The sequence below is a fragment of the Chiroxiphia lanceolata genome, chromosome 4, assembly GCF_009829145.1.
Source record: "Chiroxiphia lanceolata isolate bChiLan1 chromosome 4, bChiLan1.pri, whole genome shotgun sequence".
NCBI classification, from domain to species: Eukaryota; Metazoa; Chordata; class Aves; order Passeriformes; family Pipridae; genus Chiroxiphia; species Chiroxiphia lanceolata.
This window is the reverse complement of record NC_045640.1, coordinates 28,098,714-28,123,240: the sequence shown is the minus strand read 5'-3', so window position 1 is coordinate 28,123,240 and position 24,527 is coordinate 28,098,714. Positions and strand designations below refer to the sequence as shown.

The following is a 24,527-nucleotide window of genomic DNA, read 5'->3' as shown; positions in this document are numbered from 1 at the left end:
TTTCATGAATTCATAGCTTCAACAATTGACTCAGGCATCCCAAGCCCACCTGTACAACATTGGTGCTTTAATTGTACCAATGGTGGCAGTTTTTTGCTGTGTATTCTGCAGGGAAAGATCTGAAACAAAGTATCATCATAGGTAGGGTCATTTATTCAGCAGATCAAGAGATACAGGAACTCACTAGGGACAGGGGTTTGCCTCCAGAGGGTCCTGTTGTTTGCACACCAAGCATACAGTTGAGCTCGTAACAGAGTAGATGCTGTGCATGGATTAAACCACACATGCTCCTTGCCATGATCTCCGTTGGTTGTGATGGAAGGGCTTGAGAGGGCTGTGCTTCAGTGTAACTTCTCGTTTGCTTGCAGAATATGGACATCTGTGCCCTATATACACGCCTGCCTAGCAGCACGTGTGACCAGCTGGGGACTCACACACAGCTTCTTTGCAGCTCTTCTACAGCTTCAGCCCCTTGCTGGAGGTGTCCCCTCAGTGAGCCAGGGCACCAGGGAGATGTAGCCCTTTCTTTGTGTGCATGGTACCTACTGAGAGTAGAAAAACAAAATTACTCCAGTGAGGGACAAGTGAATGATGTGAATGCAGAAATTTCAGTGTTCCTGTTTCTAGTCCTTTTGCCCCGTCATGTGTGGCTTGCAATGGTGGCAGGTTGCCCATTAAAGTAGATTTTCCTCATTCAGTGTGGAGAATGTGCTGTTGCCATCATATTATGTTTGTAAAAAGTTTATGTTATGCGATGAAGCCCTTTACCATAAATATTTCTGTTATTCTCTGAAAATTGTTATACTTCAGTTATCCTCACTTGCAGGATAGAAGAACAGCTGTTTTGCCCTTATCCTGTTTTATCCTCATATTCCACCTTGATGTCCGGTGTTATGTCCATTTTCAGGAGAAATAGCATGAGGAACAAAAAAAAAAAAGTATACTATGGTTCTTTCCCGGTACAAACCCCTGGTCTCCAGGTCTCCAGCAGAGCACAACAACCATGTTTCTCTGCTTTTCAGCATCATAATATTTTCACACCATAGGCAGCTTTGTGCTACATTTGGTGAGGCACAGCATGTCATGGGTCTTGTGCTACTGATGGAACGATGAGTAGGGTCTTGTGCTATCTGCCAGGTAGGAAATTGTTCTTTCTAATGCACTGGCAGGTGCTTGATCCTATAGAAGAAGGGAAACCCTTCCTTTGTCCTCGTATTACCTGTAGTCCCTGGAGATGTACCACTTGACTTTCTCTTCTAGTCAGCTTTTTTCAGCAGGCCACAATAAGTTGTCCTTGTTGCCATCAGCAAACCTGCTCCAAACCGAGCCTGGAGTTAGGACTTTATTTAGGCAGTAGCAGTATCTCATGTAGCTGGCTAAGTCAGAAGTCCTGTGGGTGCGAGTCAGCTCAGTCCAAAGGGACTGAGACTTGGAAGAGATGACCAAGTAGGTGAAAGCAAGTATTACTATTTCCAGTGGGGACATGGGCATAAGTGTGAGTGAGTCAGCAATTAAATGCGTGCAGGAGAGTGCCATCACTGGGAGGCTGCACTGAGCTCAGTAGGACTCCATGCAAAAGTGGTGTCGTCCCCCTAAAACACTTTGATGCCAGTGTGAAGGCCTCAGCTTCCTAATTTCAGGGCTGAGCTTGTGCCTGAGCTTGCAGGATGGTGATTACAAGATCACCCATCTACCACTTCATGGCCACAAACTTACCAAATCTTGTTGGAAGTTTAGGCACGAAATGGGAATATTCTTCTTTGGTGTGATTGACATATACTGTGAATATAGGTATCATTGACAGTGTTAGCAAGTTGTGTTTTGAAAAAGGCAGGCCTGTAGGATACTAATTGGAATTTGAACTAAAAATCACCAGAGGAATTACCATGATGACCACTTATGCTGGATGTTACTTTTGGTTACAAATCACTTTACATATTTTATTTAAAAATGAATTGTCTACCTGTAGAAACAGTAGAGTAGTAGATTTCTCTTTCCTGACAAGCTGCAATGCTAATATAAGATTGAGGGTATTGTGGATGAATTTCAGTAGGACTTCATGCCAGAATGCTTTCTGAAATCAGGATTTCAGGAGTCAGTGTGGTGAGCTTGAACAACATATTTTTCTTTTAAAATTGCAGTTAGGCTACAAACTGTAATGTCATAGATAAACATCAGAGAGTTTATTGTTACACATTTTGTGTTCTGTCATAATTACACTAAGCATGGCATTTAGTCTTTCTTAGTTTCTCTTACAGTTGGGTATGTGGTGCTGGCTGAATAGTGCATAAAGTATGTCAAGGTTGGTATGTCAGTTCTCAGATTTTCATTCTTAAATTTCAAATATTACATTTGTGTTTATCTGACAGGTCCATTTCTTACTACCATGAACTTCGTAAACCTCGTTACAGTGGATTTCGCCTACTCTTAGCATCAAAACTGTCATAACAGTGTGGATTAATACAGGACTGGCCTATAGATTTTAGCTTTTTCATCCAGTCTTTCCTTGAAAACAACCTTCTAACGCTTTGGCTTTTATGGTTTAATTTGAATTTTAGAAGGTAAACTATGTCATCTTTTTAAGGGAATTATTCTGAGCATGATTGTGAATTTAAAGCAAAAGGTACTTAGGGGTTGTACTGTAATTGTTAATTTGAATAAGAGAGGGGAAATTAAAATTATAATTATTCTAATCTATCATTTTTTTCTGTCATTAAATATAGCCCACTGAATGCAGCCTAAGTGCCCATTATCTTTTTGGTTTTCAGATGGTTTTTTCACCTGTGCTATAGCATGCTGGGTGAAGAGTGTTTTTTGAACAGATAATTAATTACACATAGCAGTAGAATGTCATTATTTTTGTCTTCCTTTTTAAAATATTGTTTGTTTTAGTAGCTCATAAATAGATTACATCTATTAGTTTTAATTGTCATCTTATGCTTCTATAAATTTACATTATTGTATAAGCTGCCTTCACTAGTTTAAGGATACTGTGAGTGCTGGTTTGGCTCAGAACTTAAATTGGGGAAGAACTTTAATTGGGAAAGAAAATATCTTTAGACATATTCTCCATTACCGACATTCTTAGAACTATGAGTTGAAACAGTCCACGCATTTTTAAAAATACTCAGTCGGACTGTTGTTTTCAGAAGAAAGCATTTTCCAATCATGTCTGCAAGCCTGAGTTGGCAGTTGAGGGATATACAACAAATTGGACTGTGAATGCAAAAAAACTCGGTTGTATCATTTCCATTGTCCAAGGTAAAATAAAGATGGAAAATTCAAACAAAATACTGAAAGGCTTATTTTACTTTGTTGTTTTAAAAATGTGATTCATTGTAATCAACATAAAGAAGAAAGGTTTTACGAAAATCAAGACATTTACAGAACTTGCCATGTTTTCCGGATGTTCCCCTCAGTCCGAGTGGGTAAAGCGTCTAGACTCCTATGGACTTCTTCTGGTTAAGGAGGCTGTGCCATACTGGTACCAGTAGTACTTACTGGTTCACCTGCTGCTACCTGGACATGAACCTCATCCCTTGTCCCCACACATTGTTTGTCCTTCACATACATGGTACCTCTTAGAGTACCTTGTGGAGTAGCTGTGAGGCAGCAGATCCAAGGGTGAAGCTTTATAGCATCACTGAAAGGTGTTGGCTGTTGCACAAGAAGCAAGAAAGTCCTTGATGGGAAAAAAACTGTCCTTGCCACAGTGCATCCACCAGTCTGAAGACAAAAGGAGGGTATCTGAGAATAATTTGCAAAAGGCTGAGGACATTTGATCGTATAGGTCCTGGGGTGGTATGTTCGTAAAACTCTGTATTTAGTAAAGTCTGGAGTTTTACTGAGTTCTTGCAAGAACGTTATTGGGAGGCCTTATTAGACTTACAGAGCATTTACCATGGCTTTATTAACATCTATGAGTTTTTAATTAAGATATGTACAACTTGAGGGAGCAACTGAATGGTTCCCTAATGAATTTGTTAAAATAATTTCCCTCAGAAAGCACATCTGAGCCTAACTTATATTCCTGCAATTAATTTATGCAATTTATTCTAGTAAGTGCCTTACTTTTCCCCTGTAATTGTTCGCTGAATTGACAGGTTTAATTTCGTGTAACATGAGAACCTGCAGTACTAAGCTTGCAGTGCTTCATAAAAGTTGGTATTACATGTTGTACTGTTGGATTTTGGCAAGAAGAAGGCAATAAAATATTCCTGTAAAACAGAAACATCCAAAGGACAGATATTAAGGCCAAAATTAAAAAAAAAAAATTACTCTCCAAAAGTAGCTCTTAAAGCCGTATTTAATCACACAGTTAAGTGGCCAGATTTTTACATGTGCAGCTTTAGAGCTTGTGATCCAGCAAAGTACTTAGCCATGTGGACTGTGCATCCCCTGCACACCAAAGAGCGGTTTTCAGAAGAGGGTTCAAAGATTTGATGGCAAGAACGTTTCCAAGCACATCACTGGCTCTTGCTGTCCCTTCCCATGAGCTCCAGAGCTCACAGGATGTGTCCCTATATAATAACATCAGATTGTGCTGAAATGGCCTTGGAGTCCTACATGTGTGATGTCTCAGAATTATCAAGTCCTTCACAAAGTGTTAATAATTATCATACTGCTTTAGAGAAAGAATGAGTTTGGTTTATAATGCCTGGACCATGTACCAAGACACTAGGGACAGTTCCGTAGTTCTCATTTGTTACATTGGATGGAGGAGAGGAATAATCAGTCCACGTACCACTCTGTAATTATAGATCTCATGAGTTCACAATGTCTGTGTCCTCTTCTTAAAGCATCTTCCTCCAGTTTCAGAAATCAGTAGAAAAACCGGTCCTGTTGGTTTCTGGGTCACTCCATACTGTAGAGCAGAGCATCTCCATTCATTCTTCTTTTTCCAGGCTTCTTGTGAGAATGGGTTAGTTTGGTACTAATGGTTGTGCAAATGTGTAGCTTAAGAGGAGATGTACTTTGATGAAAAGTTCAAAGTAGGTCAAAAATAGGGCCAGTATCTCATCCTGGTAGGCACTGAATGCAGGCTCCTGACAGTCTCGTTTTCTCCTCAAATTCAGCGCAAGTGGATGGGAGCAGAACAAAAAGCAGTATCAGTGGGGTTGGGCACCACTTATCTCAGAACTAGGTTGTGTTCTTCTTGGGATGTCATCAAGATCTCAGATATATGCTTTAAAATCTTACCTCCTGTACAGGTTAGTGGTGATTTTTTTTCCCCATACCTGGGTTTCTTCAAGTCCTGACAGGAAATCCCTAAATTTCATTTAAACACTTTTTCCCATATATAATAGGCTTGGGATTCAAAGGAACTCATTGAAGCATGCTCTCCAAATGGCATTTAACTTCCCAAGAAAAACAGTAACAGGAAGAGTTGTTTTAATTAGCACATGAGCTGTGCAGCAGCTAATGTATTCCACCTCTTCACTGTTGTAAAAGGAGCAGATTTCTTGGTAGCATGAAGCGAGCAGAGAAGAGGGATTGTGTTCTGCTCTCCATATGCCGCACAAGCCCCATTCATGGGCAAGGTGTGAACCCGAGGTGATTTGTAGCGGCCTGCCACTTGTTCAGAACAAGCTTCTGTTGTTCTCCAGGCTGAAAAGAAACTCAGCTCCCCTCTACAGCCCTACTGCAGTGCAACAGGTAGACAGCATCCTTCAAAGATTTTAATTTCAACAATAGGGGATTGCAAAGAAAATTTATATTTTAATTTACATTTAAAAAGGAATTACTGGATGTCCCACTGGAAAAAGAGATCCCTAATTTCCCTGGATGTGATATTTCTTGATTGAAAGTCCCAAGAAAGCCCCATTTTTGAGAAACCTTGAAATTACACCTCTTTTCCCTCTGTCTGGTCAGCCTTAAAACTGGTGCCAGACTGGATCTTCAACTCCAGTGTCACCTTGGGGTCCAAACTGGGTCCACCACCCCACTCTGATGCGGGACTGGAAGCAGACAGTGGACCACTCCCTGCTCTGGTGCTCCTCAAGATACACTCTGTGTTGCCAGAAGCAGAGTTGAACACAGCCCAGCGCACTAAGGGTTACACACCTGTTGTGTTGGTTAATGAAATGATATGGCCTGAGAAACACATGGTGAGGGTGAGTGATTTCATGACCTCCTCCAGCCCATGAATATGTCAGCACAAGCTGTGAAGAAAAGCCCAAGCTCCAGACAGCATTTCCCTGGCAATGAGGTTCAAGTAAAGAGTAATGTTACAGAGGCTGTACTTCACCGAGAAATTGCTCAAGAGAAGAATGACCCAGTAGCAAAAAGCTGGGCCAGGCAAGGTGAGGAGCATTGCTAGGGCTTCCAGCTACAAAGGCAGACCATGTCTGCTGGAAACTGCACTGCAGTTCCGGAAGTGAGAAATGACAAGTGATTGAAAACGAATTTTGGTCAGAGTATCAGAGCATGCAGATCTTTCACATACATTGAACAAAAGTATTCCTCTAAGTTATTTTGCACTCATTAAAAAAATTTACTAATTTCAAGTCCAAAACCATATGAGTGTCTGCCTTAGAATTATAACATGGAAGTCATTGAGGTTCAGTTCGTGCTCACTTCATTGCTTTGTGGGCTATAATGGCATAAATCCTCAGCAGCTTGGTTGATGTAGCCCTGCAGCAATCATTTATCTGTTCTATTGCACCATCTGGGGATCCAGCTTGGAGCTTCTCAACAAAAAATATTCAGACAAATGAAACCTCAGTGTCTAATCACCATCTTGTAGGAATAGTTTCAAAACTCTATAAGTGTGTGTGTGTATGCATATATGTTATATATATTTTAAATATATATATATTCTGCTGCGCAGATCGAACAGATGTGAAAGAGTAATTCAGGTTAGCTGTTAAAAATTCCCTGTAGATTTTGAAAGTACTACCTTTTTATTTTTTCTTTAGCGTATAAGGATTCTTTCTACAGTTGTAGAGGAAATTTTGTTCGGGGTCCTCCTACACAAAAATCCAAGTGCTTTCTTGCTGTGCACAGCACAATGCAAGCCAGCAGGCACTGGACCTGCAGGGAGACCCTGTCCTCTCAGCAGGATTCTGCGTAGACATAGAGTTTTGCTGGTGCAGGATCAGTTGCGAAACTGGAGGATGGACACACAAGCCACTACAGCAGCATCCCTGGAGCAGACAATAGCAATAAGCAGGAGTTAGTGTGTTGGTGTGCACATGTGGCAAGAAGGGTTATTTTTTGATGGATCTGCTGCCACAGGGACAAAGAGTCAAGTGGGAAGGAGGCAAGCAGAGATGTCAAAAGGAGTAGTGCTGTGTTGACAAGGCAATAAAAATAGCAGGTGACCCACTTATCTCTCACTTAGCTAATTCTTATCAGCAGATCAGCTGAGAAAGCATGTTTTCAATGCTTTTGTGCAATATAGGTCCCATGGTGAGGGGGATAGAGTCAAGACTAATAATTTCTCTTCGCCAAGGCTCTGCCTGGCCACCTGGAGGGACCTTTTACATCATCCTGTAATTGGAGTTTGGCCTCAGTGGGCAATAAGCATTATACCTTAGCAGAAGCACTTTGATAAAATATATTAAAAGTAGTAACTGTGCCACTTTGAGGGATAAAGGCTTTTTTGTGGTAATACAGCTCTTTCCCAATGTGTGGCTGTCATTTCTGCTGTATTTAGCACAAACTCTTCCCATTTTTCTTGTTGCAAAGGTAGGAAATGTCTTCGGAGTCAGCAGGATGCCAGCGAGAGCCCAGGTATGATGCCTGAGGAGCACTTCCCCTCTTCATGTTTTGCCCAAGGAGATCTGCAAACCATCTGGCTCCTTTCCACATAGTGGGGGACTCTTCTTTGGGGCCTGCTAGCATAGGCCCTTTTGTTTGCTGTGGAGAGCAAAACATACCCTATGCTGACGAAAATGCTGTGTGATTGAAGTTACAGATGTTAAAGAGGTGCTGTTCACTTTGCGTGCTGTCTAGGATTTTTGTTTTCTTGCTTAGCTTGTGCCACACTGAGGACATGCTATCTAACAAGCCCCTGAGTTTCTGGAATATAACATGATGAAACTAATTAAAAATTTCCTCCCAATTATCCTTTTCTTACTGCTTATTATCAAAACATGTGAAAGTTTTTCACTCACTGAGCTGCGTGTTGGTTTATTTCTTTAGGCTGTGACTCCTTACTGAACCTGACATCTCAGAAAGCCACAGATGCAGTGGACAGTATCTTTCAGTCCCTCAGGGATATTACAAGAGTTCGAATGCACATGAAACAGTTTAATTCCATACGTAATCCAGGCAGCAACACCCACCAGGCAAGTGGATCTTTCTTTTCCCTGTGTATGTTATTTCTCTAGCATACTGTCAAAATTACAGCACTAATTTTGTTGATGTGCTAATACCATATGCATTCTGCCCACATAAAAGGGATTTAAGTATAGATTTTATGATTGACCTAATCATCAAGAATTTCCTTTGTCCAAACTTAAGCATATCCATGTCAATGTCAACAATTAATTATCTGAGAAAGAAATTTGAGCTCTGCTCTGCAGCACTGTGATGCGACAAAAAATGCTTGTGAAATGCGGGCTGGATGTAGGTAGTTCTTGACTAAGACCTATCATGATGTAGCAAACAGGATTTCCACATCCATACAGCAACAATATTCCCATGTATTTCTCTTCCATCCCTATGAGTGTGAGAGGGAGACCCATTTGAAATAGGTGACAAATGCAGCTTCTGTTTCTAAAATAGGAACACATGAACTGTGATATTACTTTAGGTCATCAGGACTAATAGACAATTTTTTTCTTTGTCTCCCCCAAAGTGTTTTACTTATTTCAGTTAAAAATAGAGTTTTACAACAGAAAGCAGGGATTTAGAGAGAGACCATAAAACTCAATTCTAGCCTTGAGCCAGAAAAAAAATCCTTCCAAACTCATAACAGTGCTGTGGGCCATCAAAGGGATGTATTTCAAATTAACTGTTGCTTTGTAAGAACAGTAATCATGACTGTTGCTAAATGTTGCTGGAAATCTAAGGTGGAGAAAACCTGTTCCTGAAGTCTCCTAACAGTTAGGACCAATCTGGTGTCCAAAATGGGGAAAATTGTTGAACATTTAATACCGTTCAGTGTGGAGGCAGTGAGATGATAAGAAAGGTTTCCTGAAGGTGTAGTTAGCATCAGTATGTTCTTTGCATATAATCCAGGTTGTCTGTTTAGGGATAAGTGCTGTAACACAGCAAGGGATATATTAACACCTTGCAGCCCCTTAATCTGGCCATGTGATCAATTTAATTGCTTGAATAGGACGAACCTTCTGCTGAGGGAAGTCCAGGAGGTTTATAATAGTAGAAATAAGCAGGCAGTACGTGATTGTCCATCATACACACAGCTCTCTACCAATGGACCTCTCTGTTGACTGGCAGGTGTTAAATGCATGGGTTGTGTGCGATCAGTTTAGCTCCTCTGAAGAAGTAGTGCCCATCCTATGACCATACACATTCCCAGCTCTGCCTAGTGCTATGGGAATGGGTTTAGCTTATACACACTTTTTTGCTTCATCTGTTAGAAGCTGGGAAGGCTCCATGTCTTCTTAAGACTCACAAAAAGGTAAATAAGTGGGAATTGGCTTGTGTCTTAGAAGGACTTTTTATAGCACTGAAGTTTGTATGTCTTACATAAAATGACAGATGTTTTCATCAGGTTATCAAGGCAATTCATGTAGTGACCATGCAAGAGAGTATTTTTTTTGCCTGTTATTGAAACTACTTGCATTTTGATCTAAGTATATTTCTCCCTTCCTCCTTCCCTTCCTCTATCCCTATATCCATTCCTCCTTCCATCCCTGACTCTCCTTTTCTCATTCTTTTTCTTTCTCTCTCTCTTTCTCTCCCTTCTTTTTATAGCCTTGTCTGAGATGTAGCCATTGAGTTTCTAACAGCTATTTTAAACACAGTTTGAGCCCCCAAAGAAACTCCTTAAAATTTAATAGATTAATTTCAATAGATTAATTTCAAATCATAAAGATTTTAATAATATTTGAAACTATCACAGTTAAAAAAAGTAAGTGATCATACTGTCTACATTTTAGTATCTGTGTAACCTAACCAGATTGTTTTGAAGGGCACTAAATTTTGGTGCTGAAAATTCAGACATGCAAAATCATAGCACATTTTTAACGTCTTTCAAGTACATAGTTTTGTCTGAATCAGATGATGTTTTTCCTTTACTGTTGTGCAGTAAGCCTCTCTGTTAAACTGTAATTTGATCTCTGCTCCATTTCATTCCTAATGTTTTTCTGTTCCTCATCTATGAAGATATTAAACAGATTTTTATACATAGGATTTCATGACTGCATGTGTATTTTCAAACAGTTCTTTATTGCGTGACTAGATTTGACAGAAATCTTAACATGTTCTAAAAGATCCTGCAGCTCATGTCTGCTGTAATTTGCTTTGTTGGCGCAACTAAAAATTATACACATGTTGTGAGAAGAACTAAATTAGTAGTATAAATCTTTGTTGACAGGCTTGTATTCAAAAACTGTAAGTTTTGTTTCTCACTGTAAAGTGTTGGATGAAAAACATTTCTTTAATGACTCCAGAAAATTTTAGTTTCAAGCCAAGTGGCTTGCTTTTTATTTTCCATCCATTTTAACTTTTATTTTGCAAGATGTCTCTTGTAGATATCATCTTTGCAAAATTAATGATGTTACACTTGATTCCCTTAAGAAATCTAGGAGATGATATATACCTGGGCTAGTCCCAAAGGAAAACAAATGTGCTAATTTGAAAGCTGCTAATTTTCTAAGACAGTTGCACTTGCTGAAATGGTTGTGGTTCTGTTGCAGTTTGGGTAAAGTTTGCTTTTAGTAGCAAAACAGAGCTCCATCTGTAAACCAAGTGAGCTTGCATTTTCATTAAGAGTATCTTTCCAACAGTCTCTAAAAGTTTTATCTTAAAAACTTTTTCAGGATGGCAGAGTGGTTTAAACCTTGGTACATAAATGTGGAAGTTACTAGGCTACTAATTTATATTCAGCCTGGGTTTGTGGACCCTGAACAGGATGCAAGGTTGATCCTTTGGGAGCAGATCTTCCAGCATGCTGACCATTTGTACTGTTGCATTTTCCACTTTTCCTGATCCCTAACTTCTCTGAAGCTCTGACAATGCTTGGTAATGTTGGGGTTTTCTCAAAGTTTTCCACGGGTGGAAGTATTATGTGGAATGCCATGGCCATAAAAGCTAAAGGACTTACAGGGACTCCTTAGCTCTGCTCTTCCATGAGGGGCAAACAGGCAAGTTGGCCTCTTCCCAGCCCTGCTGAAATCCAGACTTTAGTGGGGACATGACACCTGTGGGAAGGCAGGAGTGGTCAGTAAGCCATCCCTCCTGAAAATCTCTGTTTAAGTGTTAATAAAATCATTACAGAGGGAATGAAATCTGGATACATAATGGGCAACAAAGTGTAATCCCTATTGTTGTCTGTTTCTGTACTACCTCCAAAAAGATTCCAGAGAAACTGTAAGTCCCCCTTTCTTCCTTGCCTCCCTTTACTGATTTAATACACATGGGGCAGAGTAAATGTGTGGCTCTCTTCCAGTCTTTTCAGTCTTTTTATGTTGTGCTGGTGCACACCATTTGCAGGCAAGGTCACAAACTCTCTGAGTGGTTTCCTTTATAGGATGATTATTTTTGCAAGCTTTAATGGAAATAAAATATTGAGCAGTTGCACCAAGTCTAAACAGGTTTATTCACAACGCTTTGTTCTTTTTGTGCAGGCTTCTTACAAACCACTGCTGAAACAGGTCATGGAAGAGATCTGTAATCCTGATCGACTTGATCCTGTTGATATTGAGCATATGTCATCAGGCCTCACTGATCTCCTTAAAACTGGATTCAGCATGTTCATGAAGGTAAACCAGCTTTCCCAAGCTGATCTGTAAGATTTTCTTGAGGTCAGAGCATCTTACGTCAGTAGCTGATTTTATGTATTTGAGTTGATACTGTTCAGCAGAACTTAGGGAGAAATTAGGAAAGTTAAATCCTTGCAGGGAGACTGGGCGCTCGAGGCACCACTTTGCAGTTACAGTGCAGATAGCTACTGCCTGCTGAAAAAAACAAGAGGCATGCCAGTTCATTTAACCTACCTGGATTTCCAAAAGTCATTCCACGAGGCACTCATCAAAGGATTTTAAGGACACCAAGCAGCCTTGAGGTAGAAGAGAAGTAAGTATGAACAGTCTGGTCTCACAGTGGATGCAGGAGGAGCTTCATAATTCAATGCCTTCTCTATACCTTGATGTAGTTCAACTTGCAGTAAGGAGGAAGGAAGCCTAGTTAGAATTTGCTTTCTGGATGCTCTTAGGATGTTTTAAGACAGTCATTCTACAAGAATTTACTCTGTTTTACAAATTAGCCTATGCTAAGTGTTTACTAAATATTTACAGAGATGAAGTGTAGAGTTGCTATCATGCTGTACATTCCGCTCTGTCCTACTGCATATCCTAACTTCTCCATTGAAAACAAACCCAAATTTACATCAAACCACATCAATACTATGGTTATGAGTACAGTATGTTTCTGTACCATGCCCAGTGTTCTTCTTCCAGTATTACCACCACCACCTCTCAGCACGGAAGAGGCATCAGCAAACTATGTTAGGCAGTGGACACAAGTTGCAGCAAGGGAAATTCCAGTTGAATATAAGGAAAAAAACATTCACTGTAAGAGTGGTTAAATCCAGAGAGACTGTGAATTCTCCATCTCTGAGATACTGAAAGGTTGGCCAAACAAAGCCCTGAGCAATCTGATACAATTTTGAAGTTGGCCATGCTTTAGGCAGGGAGATGATCTAGATAAGCTATAACTTGAATTGTTCTGTGATTCTATTGTAATAGAAAAGAAAAAAAGTTTTTTCTCTTTTATGCAGATGCCTGCTAGACCTGCATTTAAAAACAGATGACAAAAATAGTTTTGACCGTTGTGTTACTAGTATTCTAGAACCCATTATCAGAATAAGAAAGTTATTTTTCTGTTATTTCATGGAAAGTTAGTCTTGGGCACAAATCAAATCTGCCTGAAATCCAGTGCATGTTTTCAGGAATCTCTTTCCATGGTTGAAATGGATTTCCAAAATGTATTCAGTTAGGTTCCTAAATCTAAATTCTCAGCTCTTCATAGCTTATGATAAAGTCCCAAGACAAAAGAGACTAGCTATAGAAATATTTCTTTCCATTCATGTATCAGAACTGAAAAAATTTATGCCAACACCCCCAACAATAGAAGAATTAAAAACACGTTTCACTGTCAAACAAAGTAAAGAAGCTGGTGCACATAGGGCAGGAATATAACTTATCTTTAAAAACAAAAAAAAAAACAACAGGACTCCAGAAGGCCTAAATATTTAGATGCAGACATTGACACCTTTGGCTAGTTTGAGGACTACTCTATCCTTATTAATAATATGCATGTGTATGTGTGAGACATAAATGTATTATGGCAATATGTACCTGTAAGTACCTGCATCTCTGCTAGTAAGACAAATATCCTACTAAGGGGTATATTGAAGAGACAAGCAAGTGAACTTTGTGTAAGATTAATATTTCATAGGCATCATCACATACCTCATAAATATATGTCCATGCTTGCTCCTTTGGTTTGTAGCCTGGTTTGTTGGCATGTGCTCAATTATTGCATGACTGAGTTTCTGACCAGCCTGTATTTCTGACACAATCACACCATCAGCACAGTAATTATTTTGTGAGCTTCCTTGTATTTTTGTTTCTTCCTCAATGCCTGAGTATAAATGCCAACTCACATAAAAATACTTTGGTAAGTGATTGCCTCAGGTATGTTAATTCAGGACAAACTTTTAAAAATATTTCTCTTCCAGAAGTTGTTTCTCTGGCAGGTGTGTTTGTTCTGAAGCTATGGGAAGGTGAAGGGGAAAGGCCTCCCTGCCTCAAGGACTCCTGTTTTGACTGCTGCTCTATACCACACATGGTTTATGATGATCTGAGCTTGCTATCATTGATACCAAGTGCCCTGCACAACAGCCTAGTTTCTGGTGATTGCCATGTTTTTCTTTTTCCGGTTATTCAGCTAAATTCAATTGGTTGGTCACAAATACCAGAATCATTGGTGCTGCGATCCTTATTGGCAGTCATCCCCCATAGGACAGTAAAGATAGTTTCTGCTGACTTTCCTCAGAGCAAAAAGTTGTTTTTTGTGAGCTGCCGTGAGCCATGAGAACGAACCTGTCCTCCAACCACTTACTGCTTCAGTGTTAGAGTTTTATTGACCACTGCCACCCTATTTTCCCACCTCTTCCTCCCTCTTTTCCACGCAGACACACACACCAGCAAAGAACCCTCTATCCACCAGCATCCTGAGGACATGCAGTATGAGGGGCTTGGAGCTGGAGAGAAGGCCCTGATGTCTCAACTGGGACACTCTGCTGACTCAGGGCATCCCCCCACCCTCTTCCTTTGGGCTCTTTCACTTCAGTGTAAAGATTTGAGGGTTTTTTGGTTAGTCTTTCTAATTGCCCAAGACAGCTCTCTGAATTATTTTTAATGCATGGCATTTTGAACTGAAAGTGAATTTCACTTGGGGATTTATGCAAAATTCAGATTTCACAGTAAATTCAGAGGTCTTGGAAATGTCCCAAATCAACCGAACTTCAGAAGGATCCCAGAAGATACATGTTACTTTTGTTGCAGTCCATTTCACTTCTTCTTCTGTATCACTGAAATGAGTTGTATTGAGCTACATGCAGCCAGTTCCTTCGAGCAAGAACCTTGGGTGGTTGTATTATCAAACAAAAAAAAAAACTGGCAGAAACTTGCATTCTTAACATAGCCAAATATTTTGTACCCAAAGTATTGTCCTCCTTCAAAACACTTATGCATAGCATAACAAAATTACAGATCCCAAGACCCTTTGCATTTCAATTTTAATTTAATTTAGAGTTTGCATGCCTAATAGTATTTTTAATACACATTTCTGGAATTTGTGGTTTGAACTTTAGTCTTCTGAAAAATAATAAGTTTTATATAGGCACCATGTGTTTGGATCTAGGTTTATTTTGACTGAAGGAAATGATTTGTCAAGACGTTTTCTCTTTAACATTGCCCTGAAAGCTTGTGTTTTCTGATTAATGTTCTTATACTGGGTGTTTTTTCAGTGTGCCCAATCTTCTGCACGCATGTTTATTATGAGTTGGTTGTCACTAGGAAAGACATTAAGAATCACAGAATCACAGAATGTTCTTAGTTAAAAGGGACCCACAAAGACCATCAAGTCCAAGTCCTAACCCTGCACAGGACCATTCCCAAGAGTCACACCATGTGTCTGAGAGTATTGTCCAAACACTTCGTGCACTCTGTCAGGCTTGGTGCTGTGACCACTTCCCTGGGGAGCCTGTTCCAGTGCCCAACCACCCTCTGGTCTTTTTTTAATATCTAAACTTAACAGTGACACAGCTTCATGCCATAAAGAAGTATTTGAGTTCTTTAAATGACCCTTCATTCAAAGTAATTCAGAAGATTCGTGAGATGGAGAGGAGCTGTTTTCTCTGGTGACAGGGTTCAGAAGAGCAAGAGCCATGAAAAGGAAAAAAATAGTATACTTTATTACCTGACAGAGTGCTGTAGCAGAGTGCCTCGTCATCTTTGTGAGCAGTTGTTTCTTTAACTTTGCTTCAGTGCCTTCAGCGATTATGGCATGAAATACTTTAGTATTTTATCAAGTAATAGTTCTATTTGCTCTGATTTGTAAGTAAGTATTTAGGTCTTACACTCCACATAGTATTTGTAGTAAAAATGAACTTTTTTCATTTGAAGTTGACAATAGGTTGAGTGCAGATAGTAAGAAGTGAGAAAACTGATGTGGGAAAGGGCATAAAGAAAGTCTTTGTAAGCTCTGGTGTATCTATTTAATCGATCTGTTGGTGTAAATGCAAAACTGCTCAGTATTGCACTAGTTGCAGGACATCCTACAATTGTAGTATATATGCTATCTGTGCCATCAGCTCAATGAAGATGGCTGACAAAGTGGGTGCAAATGAGAGAATAAACACCAATCACACAAATACTCATCTCACTAATACATCTATCTAAGGCTTTTTGTACTGGTTTCAAATTCCCAGGAATTCAAGAGCTCCTTGCCTGGGGAGCAGCATTGAACAGGGAGTCCTATGTAATCAAAGTCAGCTAGCCTGGAGAGAGAGTATGCCATCTCTCTGTGCTGGCTTCAAAGGGAAGAGTCTTTGCTGAAGGTTGCCAGGCAGAATGCCTGACAGACCTGCAGGATGAAAAACTGCCCAAGGACTAAATATAGGAAAGCCAAAATAAGGAAAAGAAGGAGAGCTGTACCCTCAGAAGCTAGAGCCAGAAGGATCAAAGCTATCTGCTGTGGTGGTGAAAGGAAAGGAACTGCACTGCACCCAAACACAGGCTGATGACCACTATCATTCTGTCGAATGAATGCTGTTAAAAACCTATGCTCGTGGAGGGACAGGATATGGAGATCTAAAAAGAAATTAAACTGTTCTGTTACTTTTTAGAGCCAAACATTTTGGTGATGTGACAAGAGCAATTGCGTGGGCTCTGCTAACATCACTCCCAGAGTGGAGCAAGGCATTGTCAGGGCAACATGTTTTCTCAAGAAAGAGTTTGCTAGGAAACAGCAAAGTTGTCAAACTTGTAGAAGTGATTAAGAAGAAAATGATGTAAAGCATCACCTTCACATTTAAAATCAAAATGCAGCTTTATAAAGTCTTAACTGAAGTGGAATGTTTGTGCCATTTTAAAGATAAATGGGAAAAAATGAAAAAAGTATTTTCTTTGAGGTAAAGTTTCTCTATATTAGTTACGAGGCAGTCATACAAGTATTGAAAATTCTGAAATGAAACAAGCTAGAAACTGATTTTATACTGTAAAGGACATGATTTATTTTTATTGGATCAACTGTAAAAGATTATTCGTTGCACTGGTGAAAACACATTGCATAAATTTTTTTCCCTTGCTGACCTCAGCCAGGGATTCTAGCATGTTTAGGCTGGACTCCTTTGTTCTACTGGGTAGTAATTTATCCCTCATTCCTTAAAGCCTCATGCATACATGTATCCAAAATATACACGTACCACCCAAGTACTCTCCTCCCACTCTGGGAAAGGGAGGTAAGTAAAGTAGAAAGAAAGGAAAGAGAAGCCCTCAGACTTCATGAGAAACTCTTCTAGGTTTCAGTGGAGACTTTATTTCCCTGACAATTTGGACCTGGATGGAGCAACTACAAATAATGCTTTCCTTAATTTTACAGGTGAATCGCCCTCACCCTGGTGATCATCCTCTTCTGATCATCTTTATGGTTGGTGGAGTGTCAGTCTCTGAGGTCAAAATGGTGAAGGATTTGGTAGCAACACACAAACCTGGTACCCAGGTAAAAATAGCTCTAAACATACAGTTCTTATCTAAATGAAACATAAGAAAATTCATCAAATCATGTTCCTTATAGCACTGGTACCAAACCTTCAGAAAGCCACTGCCACGTGGACAGAAATGATGTTAGGGTTTTGCTGTGAAACATCTGTAGACAACAAGTATTCAGACACCAGTGATCTGCATTTTTACATGCTATAGGCAGCAACAAAAGTACAGACTCAGGTTGGAAAGTTCAGAACAGACTGACATTAATTTGAAGGAACTTTCATCATGTCTCAAAAGATTAGTTTGTTTTTATTCTTCGTAAACAGAAACATTTGCTGTTCTGAAAGGCTACAGGTTCCCTGGCATAGTGCAGGGATACTCTGAAGGAGCCTGGGTACCACCTGACTTATCTGTGGTAATCCTGCAGGCAAGCCACTTAGCATTGCTGAGGAGCAAACTAAATTAGCCTAGACACAGCTGTACTGTTTCTGTCACTGGCCAGATATCTGTGATAGATACCTGACCACTAGACCTTAAGTAGCCTGAAGCAGGTGATGCAGAGAAAGCCCCCAAGACTCTGCATCCTTTGAATGTGCTGTTGGACTCCTTGAAGGAGGATGGCTCTCACAGTGAAGCTTCAATAGCATCCATGTGGCTGGTCTTTGCCTTGTCCACTCTCAGGCAGCAGAACTTGACTATGGTAGCTATCATCTGAATGGAGAAGGGAGGGAGGAGTAGGATGGATGAACTCTGGTGGCACCATTAATTCTGGAGGATTGCTTAGGTGTCTGTTGAGTACTGCAGATAAAAAGAGTGATATAAAAACTCCAAAGTGCTGTGTAACCAGATTCTTCATAAACGTAACTCTAGTTTCCAGGGTAGCTTGTGAACATCTTATTTTCAATTCCTATGGAATGTAGTTTTGATTAGAGAGAAATCAGTAGCAAAATGCAGCTAACCAAAGGCAGAGCAGCCCCTCAGTTTAACATGAGTTTTCTTTGTTTTAGTTACCTTTGGAAACCAGTCTCAAGCAGTATTTTGTAAGATGGAGTACCATTTTTAGCGATGTTTTTTTGACCTGATAACACATTTCTCCCCTATTAGCCTATTGGTAATCTCCTCAAAAAAATGAATTGAATTCTTTTCGGTCTTGGAGGCGAATTGAGTTGTGACACACTGATGGGCAAGTTAATCCACGCACAAAATGTATTAAGACACCCTGGAAGATAAACAGAGGGTTAACATCTGAGTTGGTTGAGAACTATGCAGGGGATTTTCAACTGGCTTTCTGAAGGAACTTAAGGCTTGACAGTGGTGACATTGGATCTGGTGTTGCTTTGCTTTGGCTTAACCCTGGCAGCAGGTCACCCTCTGAGGCAGATTCCTAAAGCATTTTAAGCTTTTACTGCATCTTGCCCTTTGTGCAAATGTGCTGTGTTAGAGGTGAAAGGACTTTGGGGGAGAGGTGGGAGGAGGAAGAGAAAGAAGAAAAGAAGCAGTTGTGCAAGTCTCTCACATAAAAAAAAGTTTGTAAGTTTGTTGGATTTACCTGGATTTCTGCACTATAGCTGTGAATGTGCACCACCTGTTAAGGATTATTCTCTTTTCAAGAAGCCTGGCATTTATCTAACTTGAGCCAGGGTTTAACAGAGCTTTTTTGTGTTGTTCGGGCAATCAGGTTCAGGCATCAGAGGAGCACTGGCCTTCCAAAGTCCCTTCCAATCAAACAAAGCACTAACATTTGTACTGATATTGGCTCTTGGAAAAATGGGGAAATGTGCAAAAACTGAGGAAAGTAACTGAATGAAAACTGACAGGGTGCACTGATTACTTCAGCAATTGTTTGGAATTGAGGCAAATGACATTTAAATGTGGAAAAGGACACATGTTTCCATCCACAGAACTGCTTTGCATCTGAATATGAATGACTGTTTTATTTCTCATGGAGAAGCACAAAGGAATACAGTGTTTCCTACGCATTGTTTGGTTTTGGATGGTGGTAAATAGCTCCCCATACCTCGTGAGAAGTACCTTACTTTCAAAGGAAGAAATTACTTCTCTTTCTCTGCTTTAATCAGGAGAATAATGAAGAGCATGAGAGGAAGTTTCACTCTCCCTTCTCCCGACATGCACAACCATCTATGTGATTGTGGCTGTGGCAGGCAGACGGATAAACCCCTCCAGATGCAGCAGCAGATGTTAGCTGCATCCTTCCCTGCCCTCTGCTGGGGGGAAACTGTCCGTTGGAGCTCACTGGGTCAGGATGGGAGCTCCTGGCTCTTCCACCTTGGCTGCCACCAGGGAGGGGTAGCCCTTCAGGTGAAGGATGAAAGACAGACATGCTATACAGAACAAGGAAGTCTGCAAAGGACTGTCCTGAAGAGAGCTGCCTGGAGAAGAGGTGGACATTAGTTATCTGAGGAATTCCCCTCTTCTCTTTAAAAATGAAAGAACAAACATTCACTATTTATCCCTCTCGATGAGCCCTCAGAGATACTGGGGAGAAAGGAGGAAAGTCCTGCTGTATTTGGCAGCATCCTTTCTGAGATGTTAAAGTTGCAGATCTCTTTTCTCTCTGGGCTTGCTTTTAGTTGCACCAATCCCCTCAGGGTTCAGTGGTAGGACTCCAAGAAGAAATTGCTTTTATCTGTCAATGGCTATTGGTGATGTTTGGCTTGTACACTCAAAAAACTTTGGTAACGTGTCACTTCATGCTTGTCAGAGTTAAGCTGCATGATAACAAGATGAGCACATACTGTCCTATAGTCTGATTCTCATATAATTTAAGTAAGACAGCGTCAGCCTTTGGCATCTGCAAGTTACAGAGAGTTTTTCAGGCTTAGGAAGGAAGAGATAATCAGTGTCAGTTTGCTGCAGATTGTGTGGGAGGACAAGGGAAGAGGAGAAGTGAGGGGAAGACTATCACCAGTACAGAAGGGATCCTTTCAGTATCTGAAGTGAAAAGATGAAAGAAATAACAATGAAAAAAGTTGAAATGCAGCATTACCACACACTTAAGCCATGTGATGGACAGCACAAGTGCTTTGAAAACTACTGCAGTACGCGGACACACAGACATACTCCATTGTTGATGTTTGTGCTTCCTGTCCTTGGATTTGCACTGAAGAAGCAAATTCATTTTCAAGTAGGCTAGTATGATTAAATCTGCCCCCACATCCCTGCCTGCAGTCCTGACCCTATGGACTCTAAGAGCAGTGTCCTATGACTTTGACCCTGGGTTAGCTCCACACAGCAAGAGCGTATGCACTCGCTCCTTAGTGATAGCTTTGCCCTGCAGAGAAGCCTTCACACTAGGCAACTGTATACTAGTTTTCACTTAAGGAAAACAGATACCTGCATCTAGCAGGTTGCATATCATGGTTGTACTGAGCGATGGCTTCTTTCATCAGACCCCTCTGGTATTAAAAACCGTAAGAAACAAAAGCAACAGTATCTGACAATGCTCGGGGTTGGCCTGATATGCAGAACATCATGTGCCTGGTCTGAAGAGATGTTTCTGAGCAGAGACTGTGGCTCCCTTGCAGCAGGCCAGCAGCATTTCTGTGGTGCTCATCTTACCTTCAACTGAGAAAGAACAGGTATCACTCAGATCTGTGCTAAAGGAGAGGAAACCAATGTTTCCTCAGCTGGTGCCTCACAGCAAAGGCAGTGGCAGTCACAACAAAGATGTGGGTAGAAGTGTGTCAAAGCACACATTCATTAAGAATACAATGCTACCAGTCATTATGCTCCTTAAAGTGATTTAACTACAGTTATTAGAGAGCAGACAGTTTCACTGGACAAGTTGTATTGCCCTGTCAGTAAACACCAGAAACACACAGCCTGTCTAGAGCTGGGTGAAGCAAACCGTTCATATCCATGGCTCATTAGCACTGTCTCAGTTCCCTTCAGTCTGACTTGTTTCTTGTTCCCCTTCTTTCAGGTAATCGTGCTCTCCTCTACACTCTTGACACCACATAGTGCTGTTGAGTTGTTGTTTGCCCCAGACCACCTCCAACCTGACACTGATATCTGACAGGGGAGGATCTGTGGAGAAGATGAGTGAGTGCCTCACCCGGAAACATCAAATCCCTGGTCTGTCGTTCTTCTCAGTAGCCCTCCAAAAACTGACGTGTCACCTGCTGCAGTTAAAGCTCCAGGTGAAGCAACTGGGTATCTGGCTGAAAGGGAACATGTGCAGCTAATGGGCGGCTCTTCAAAATGGTCCAGTTGTCCAGCAGCAAGTTCCCCCTCCTTAACAGTAGCACTGTGCAGTTTGAATCACTCCCAACCCCATTCGATGTAGTGAGGGTGATTGTAATAATTCCCTAGAAAAGGAGCAGCTGAGGACCAGGTGATGCTGAATTTTCCCTCCCCAACAAGCAGTACTTTTTTCTCTGAAAATTCCTAATGGGTTTGCTGGGGTTGTGTTTGGTGGAAATGCTGCTGAGGAGTGAAAGGCTAGCAAAATCCACCCTTCGTCATGCTACCTTGCAAAATATGTGTGCCTTATACAACGTGAACAGCCTCTGCTCTTACTTCGTCCCTCACTGCAGAGACATCATGGAGCACAGCCCTGATTTAGCTGGCACAGCAGCTCCAGTCCAGTGATGCTCTACTGCAGGACTGGTAGAGGCAGGGAAGCGGAGAATCAGACTCAAGGCCTGGGTTATGTGGCTGCTTCTCTCTCAGCTTTCTGTTTCCTGCTCTAGTTTCTCCACCCACAGTCCCAGAAGAAAAGACTGTTTCTGACAGCACACATATCTAGGTTTACACAGGAGGGCATATGGGCTGTGTTGGTTGGATGATAACCCTGGAAGAATCCTCCCCTCACATGGATTTGAAAAAAAGAGAAGAAAAAAAAAGGCACGGTCACATTTTCGAGAGGCCACGGCACAGATCCATTCTTGAACTAGATTTATGAACAGCATGATTAGAGAACTGCTTTTATTTTATGATCACAGAAGAGCTGCAGTCAAATTCAGTTATGTTAATTTTTTTTATAAAACTTTGCTACAATCTGTTATAACAAAGCAGCAGCCATTAGGAATTGTAGTTGCATATAGCACCGAGATTTCCGAATTGCAGCATAAAATGGTGGAGCTCTAAAGCTGCATCCTCTTTCTTCATTAAGGAATGCTATGACTACAGCTTACAATGAGATGAGAATGTGAAATTATAAGTGGCATTCACTCTATCACAGCATTCTTTATTATACCAAAGAGTAGCTTAAATGGGAAGTTTTCTACATTTTGTTCACTAGCTAACATTAGTTCTCCTAAATGTTTATAATGGTCTTCAGAAAAGGGTGCATTTTGGTTTAAGTTCACTTTCGAGTGGCTGGAAGGAAACAATGGACCAATTATAAAGCATGGACAATGTCGCCTCTATGGAAGAGAAATTTATAGGAATGACTATAGAATGGAACTTTGTGCTATAAAAAATGAGAAATGTTATGTGATTGCAATATTAAAATCGCAAGGAATAGTTTGAATAGAGCAACTGGAAAGCAAACAGCCAGTTTCTTGGTTTCTTTTCTCTCATTCTGTACTGTTTAATCTTAGAATATGGTTGTTTTGCAAATTCTGTAATCAATAAAGCAATGCTCTTACAGTGCCAAACCTGATCCATCTTCTCCTTTTCTCCTAGTGTGCAGAGCTACACCTGCCAGAACTGCATATTCCTGCAACCCCTTTTGCATTATTTTATTGCCCCTAGGAATCTAGACCTTTTATCTTAGGAGGTGTCCTAGAACATTTTCCGCACTCTGTTCACAGAATGGCTCTGTAGCAGAAAGGCTCATCTATGTCCGGTGGCCATTGCTGACCAGTGAGCTCAGGTACTCACACCTCTGAGGTGCTGCTGCTTTCCTGAGATGATGGAGGCTGCCAGGTGTGGTCTCCACTCCCTCACCTCTCTTTCATCAGATGTTCTCAGGTCTCTGACTTGGCCATCTAAAGATGTACTGTATTGAGAAGACGAGGGGTGACTCTAAGCAGACACTGGTGATCTTGCATTCCCTGTGGGTCAAGTAGCACCTCTGACAAGCAAAAACTAGTTTTCCAGGCTCACACCACACACACACACACACACACACACACACACACACTTTGGAGGAATCTTCTCAGCCAGTGGGGCCACAGCTGTGGCAATTGATACTGGAACTCAGCCACCATCTCATACTCAAGTACTTCTAGACCAAAACTGCACTGGAGTCTTTCCAGTGGCCCTAGTGTAATAGTAAGCTCTGATTTGTAGGAAATAGCTGTAGCAGCTACACATAGCCTGTGCTCAGGGAATAGGTGAGATGAGAGATCTTCTCCCAGTTTCATGTGGGTAGGAACAGCACAGAAGAGATTTGCTTGGGCAAGTGCAGGACCACAGCAAGGAATATCTAAGTCCTCTGCATGTGACACCAAGCAATACTCAAAAGACAGGAAGAGAAGCCACCCTTGGCAAATAGATTTACTACTATATTAATAAGCTAAGCGGAATTTCATGTAAGTTCAGATTGGTAGGGCAAGCTCAGTTTTGTTTGCAACTCCTGTCCTAAGTCACTCTGGCTTGTAGCTCATCATCCAAAAGATTGTCATCAGCAGGACCCTGTCAGAGTTTCCCTGCACCAGTTATTACAGCTGTGCGCTAACCAGATGAGCCTGTACAGCCGTCAGCTTCAGCCCAGCAGAAACAGCCTCCTCAGGAAGGCTCTCAGTAAAGCTACTTTAAACATGAGGTAGTTGAAGACTTGCAATTTGATTAAGTTCTTCACTGTGATATAGCTCAATACATTTATTTTTTTTAAGGAGAAAGGGGCAGTCACTTAGAATTTGTATTCTTCCCAATTTTGACCTACCTCACACCATTCCTTTCCAGTTGAGAAATATTGAAGTATTTTTGACAAGGGGAAATGAAGAATCCCATTTTCATTTGAAAGGTCTCTGCCTTATTCAGTTCCTCTCCTAAAAGAATTTCTTAAAAAGGAAGTTGTAAAGCAGTTGTGAGAGCTACCCCCCCTGTGATTTAAGCTAATAAAGGAACAGTATAGGCAGAAAAGGCCACCTTACTGTTTCTGCAATGTATGTTAACGACCTTGAGAAAGCTATTGCTTTATCTCAACAT

At 40.9% G+C, this 24,527-nt stretch overlaps 1 protein-coding gene across 2 annotated transcripts in view; it reads left to right on the top strand.

Moving 5' to 3' along the window:
• SCFD2 (sec1 family domain containing 2) overlaps window positions 1–23,032 on the top strand; it is a 189,351-nt gene extending 166,319 nt beyond the window's left edge. Inside the window, exons 6-10 of one of the 2 annotated variants that reach the window (XM_032685873.1) lie at window positions 7,690–7,734; window positions 8,146–8,291; window positions 11,760–11,894; window positions 17,302–17,421; window positions 21,352–23,032. In XM_032685873.1, coding sequence (XP_032541764.1) covers window positions 7,690–7,734; window positions 8,146–8,291; window positions 11,760–11,894; window positions 17,302–17,421; window positions 21,352–21,444 — 539 coding nt within the window. In that variant the 3' untranslated portion in view covers window positions 21,445–23,032. The remainder of the gene's footprint in view (window positions 1–7,689; window positions 7,735–8,145; window positions 8,292–11,759; window positions 11,895–17,301; window positions 17,422–21,351) is intronic. The other variant, XM_032685875.1, reaches the window with a different exon arrangement.
• The last annotated feature ends 1,495 nt before the right edge of the window (window positions 23,033–24,527 follow it).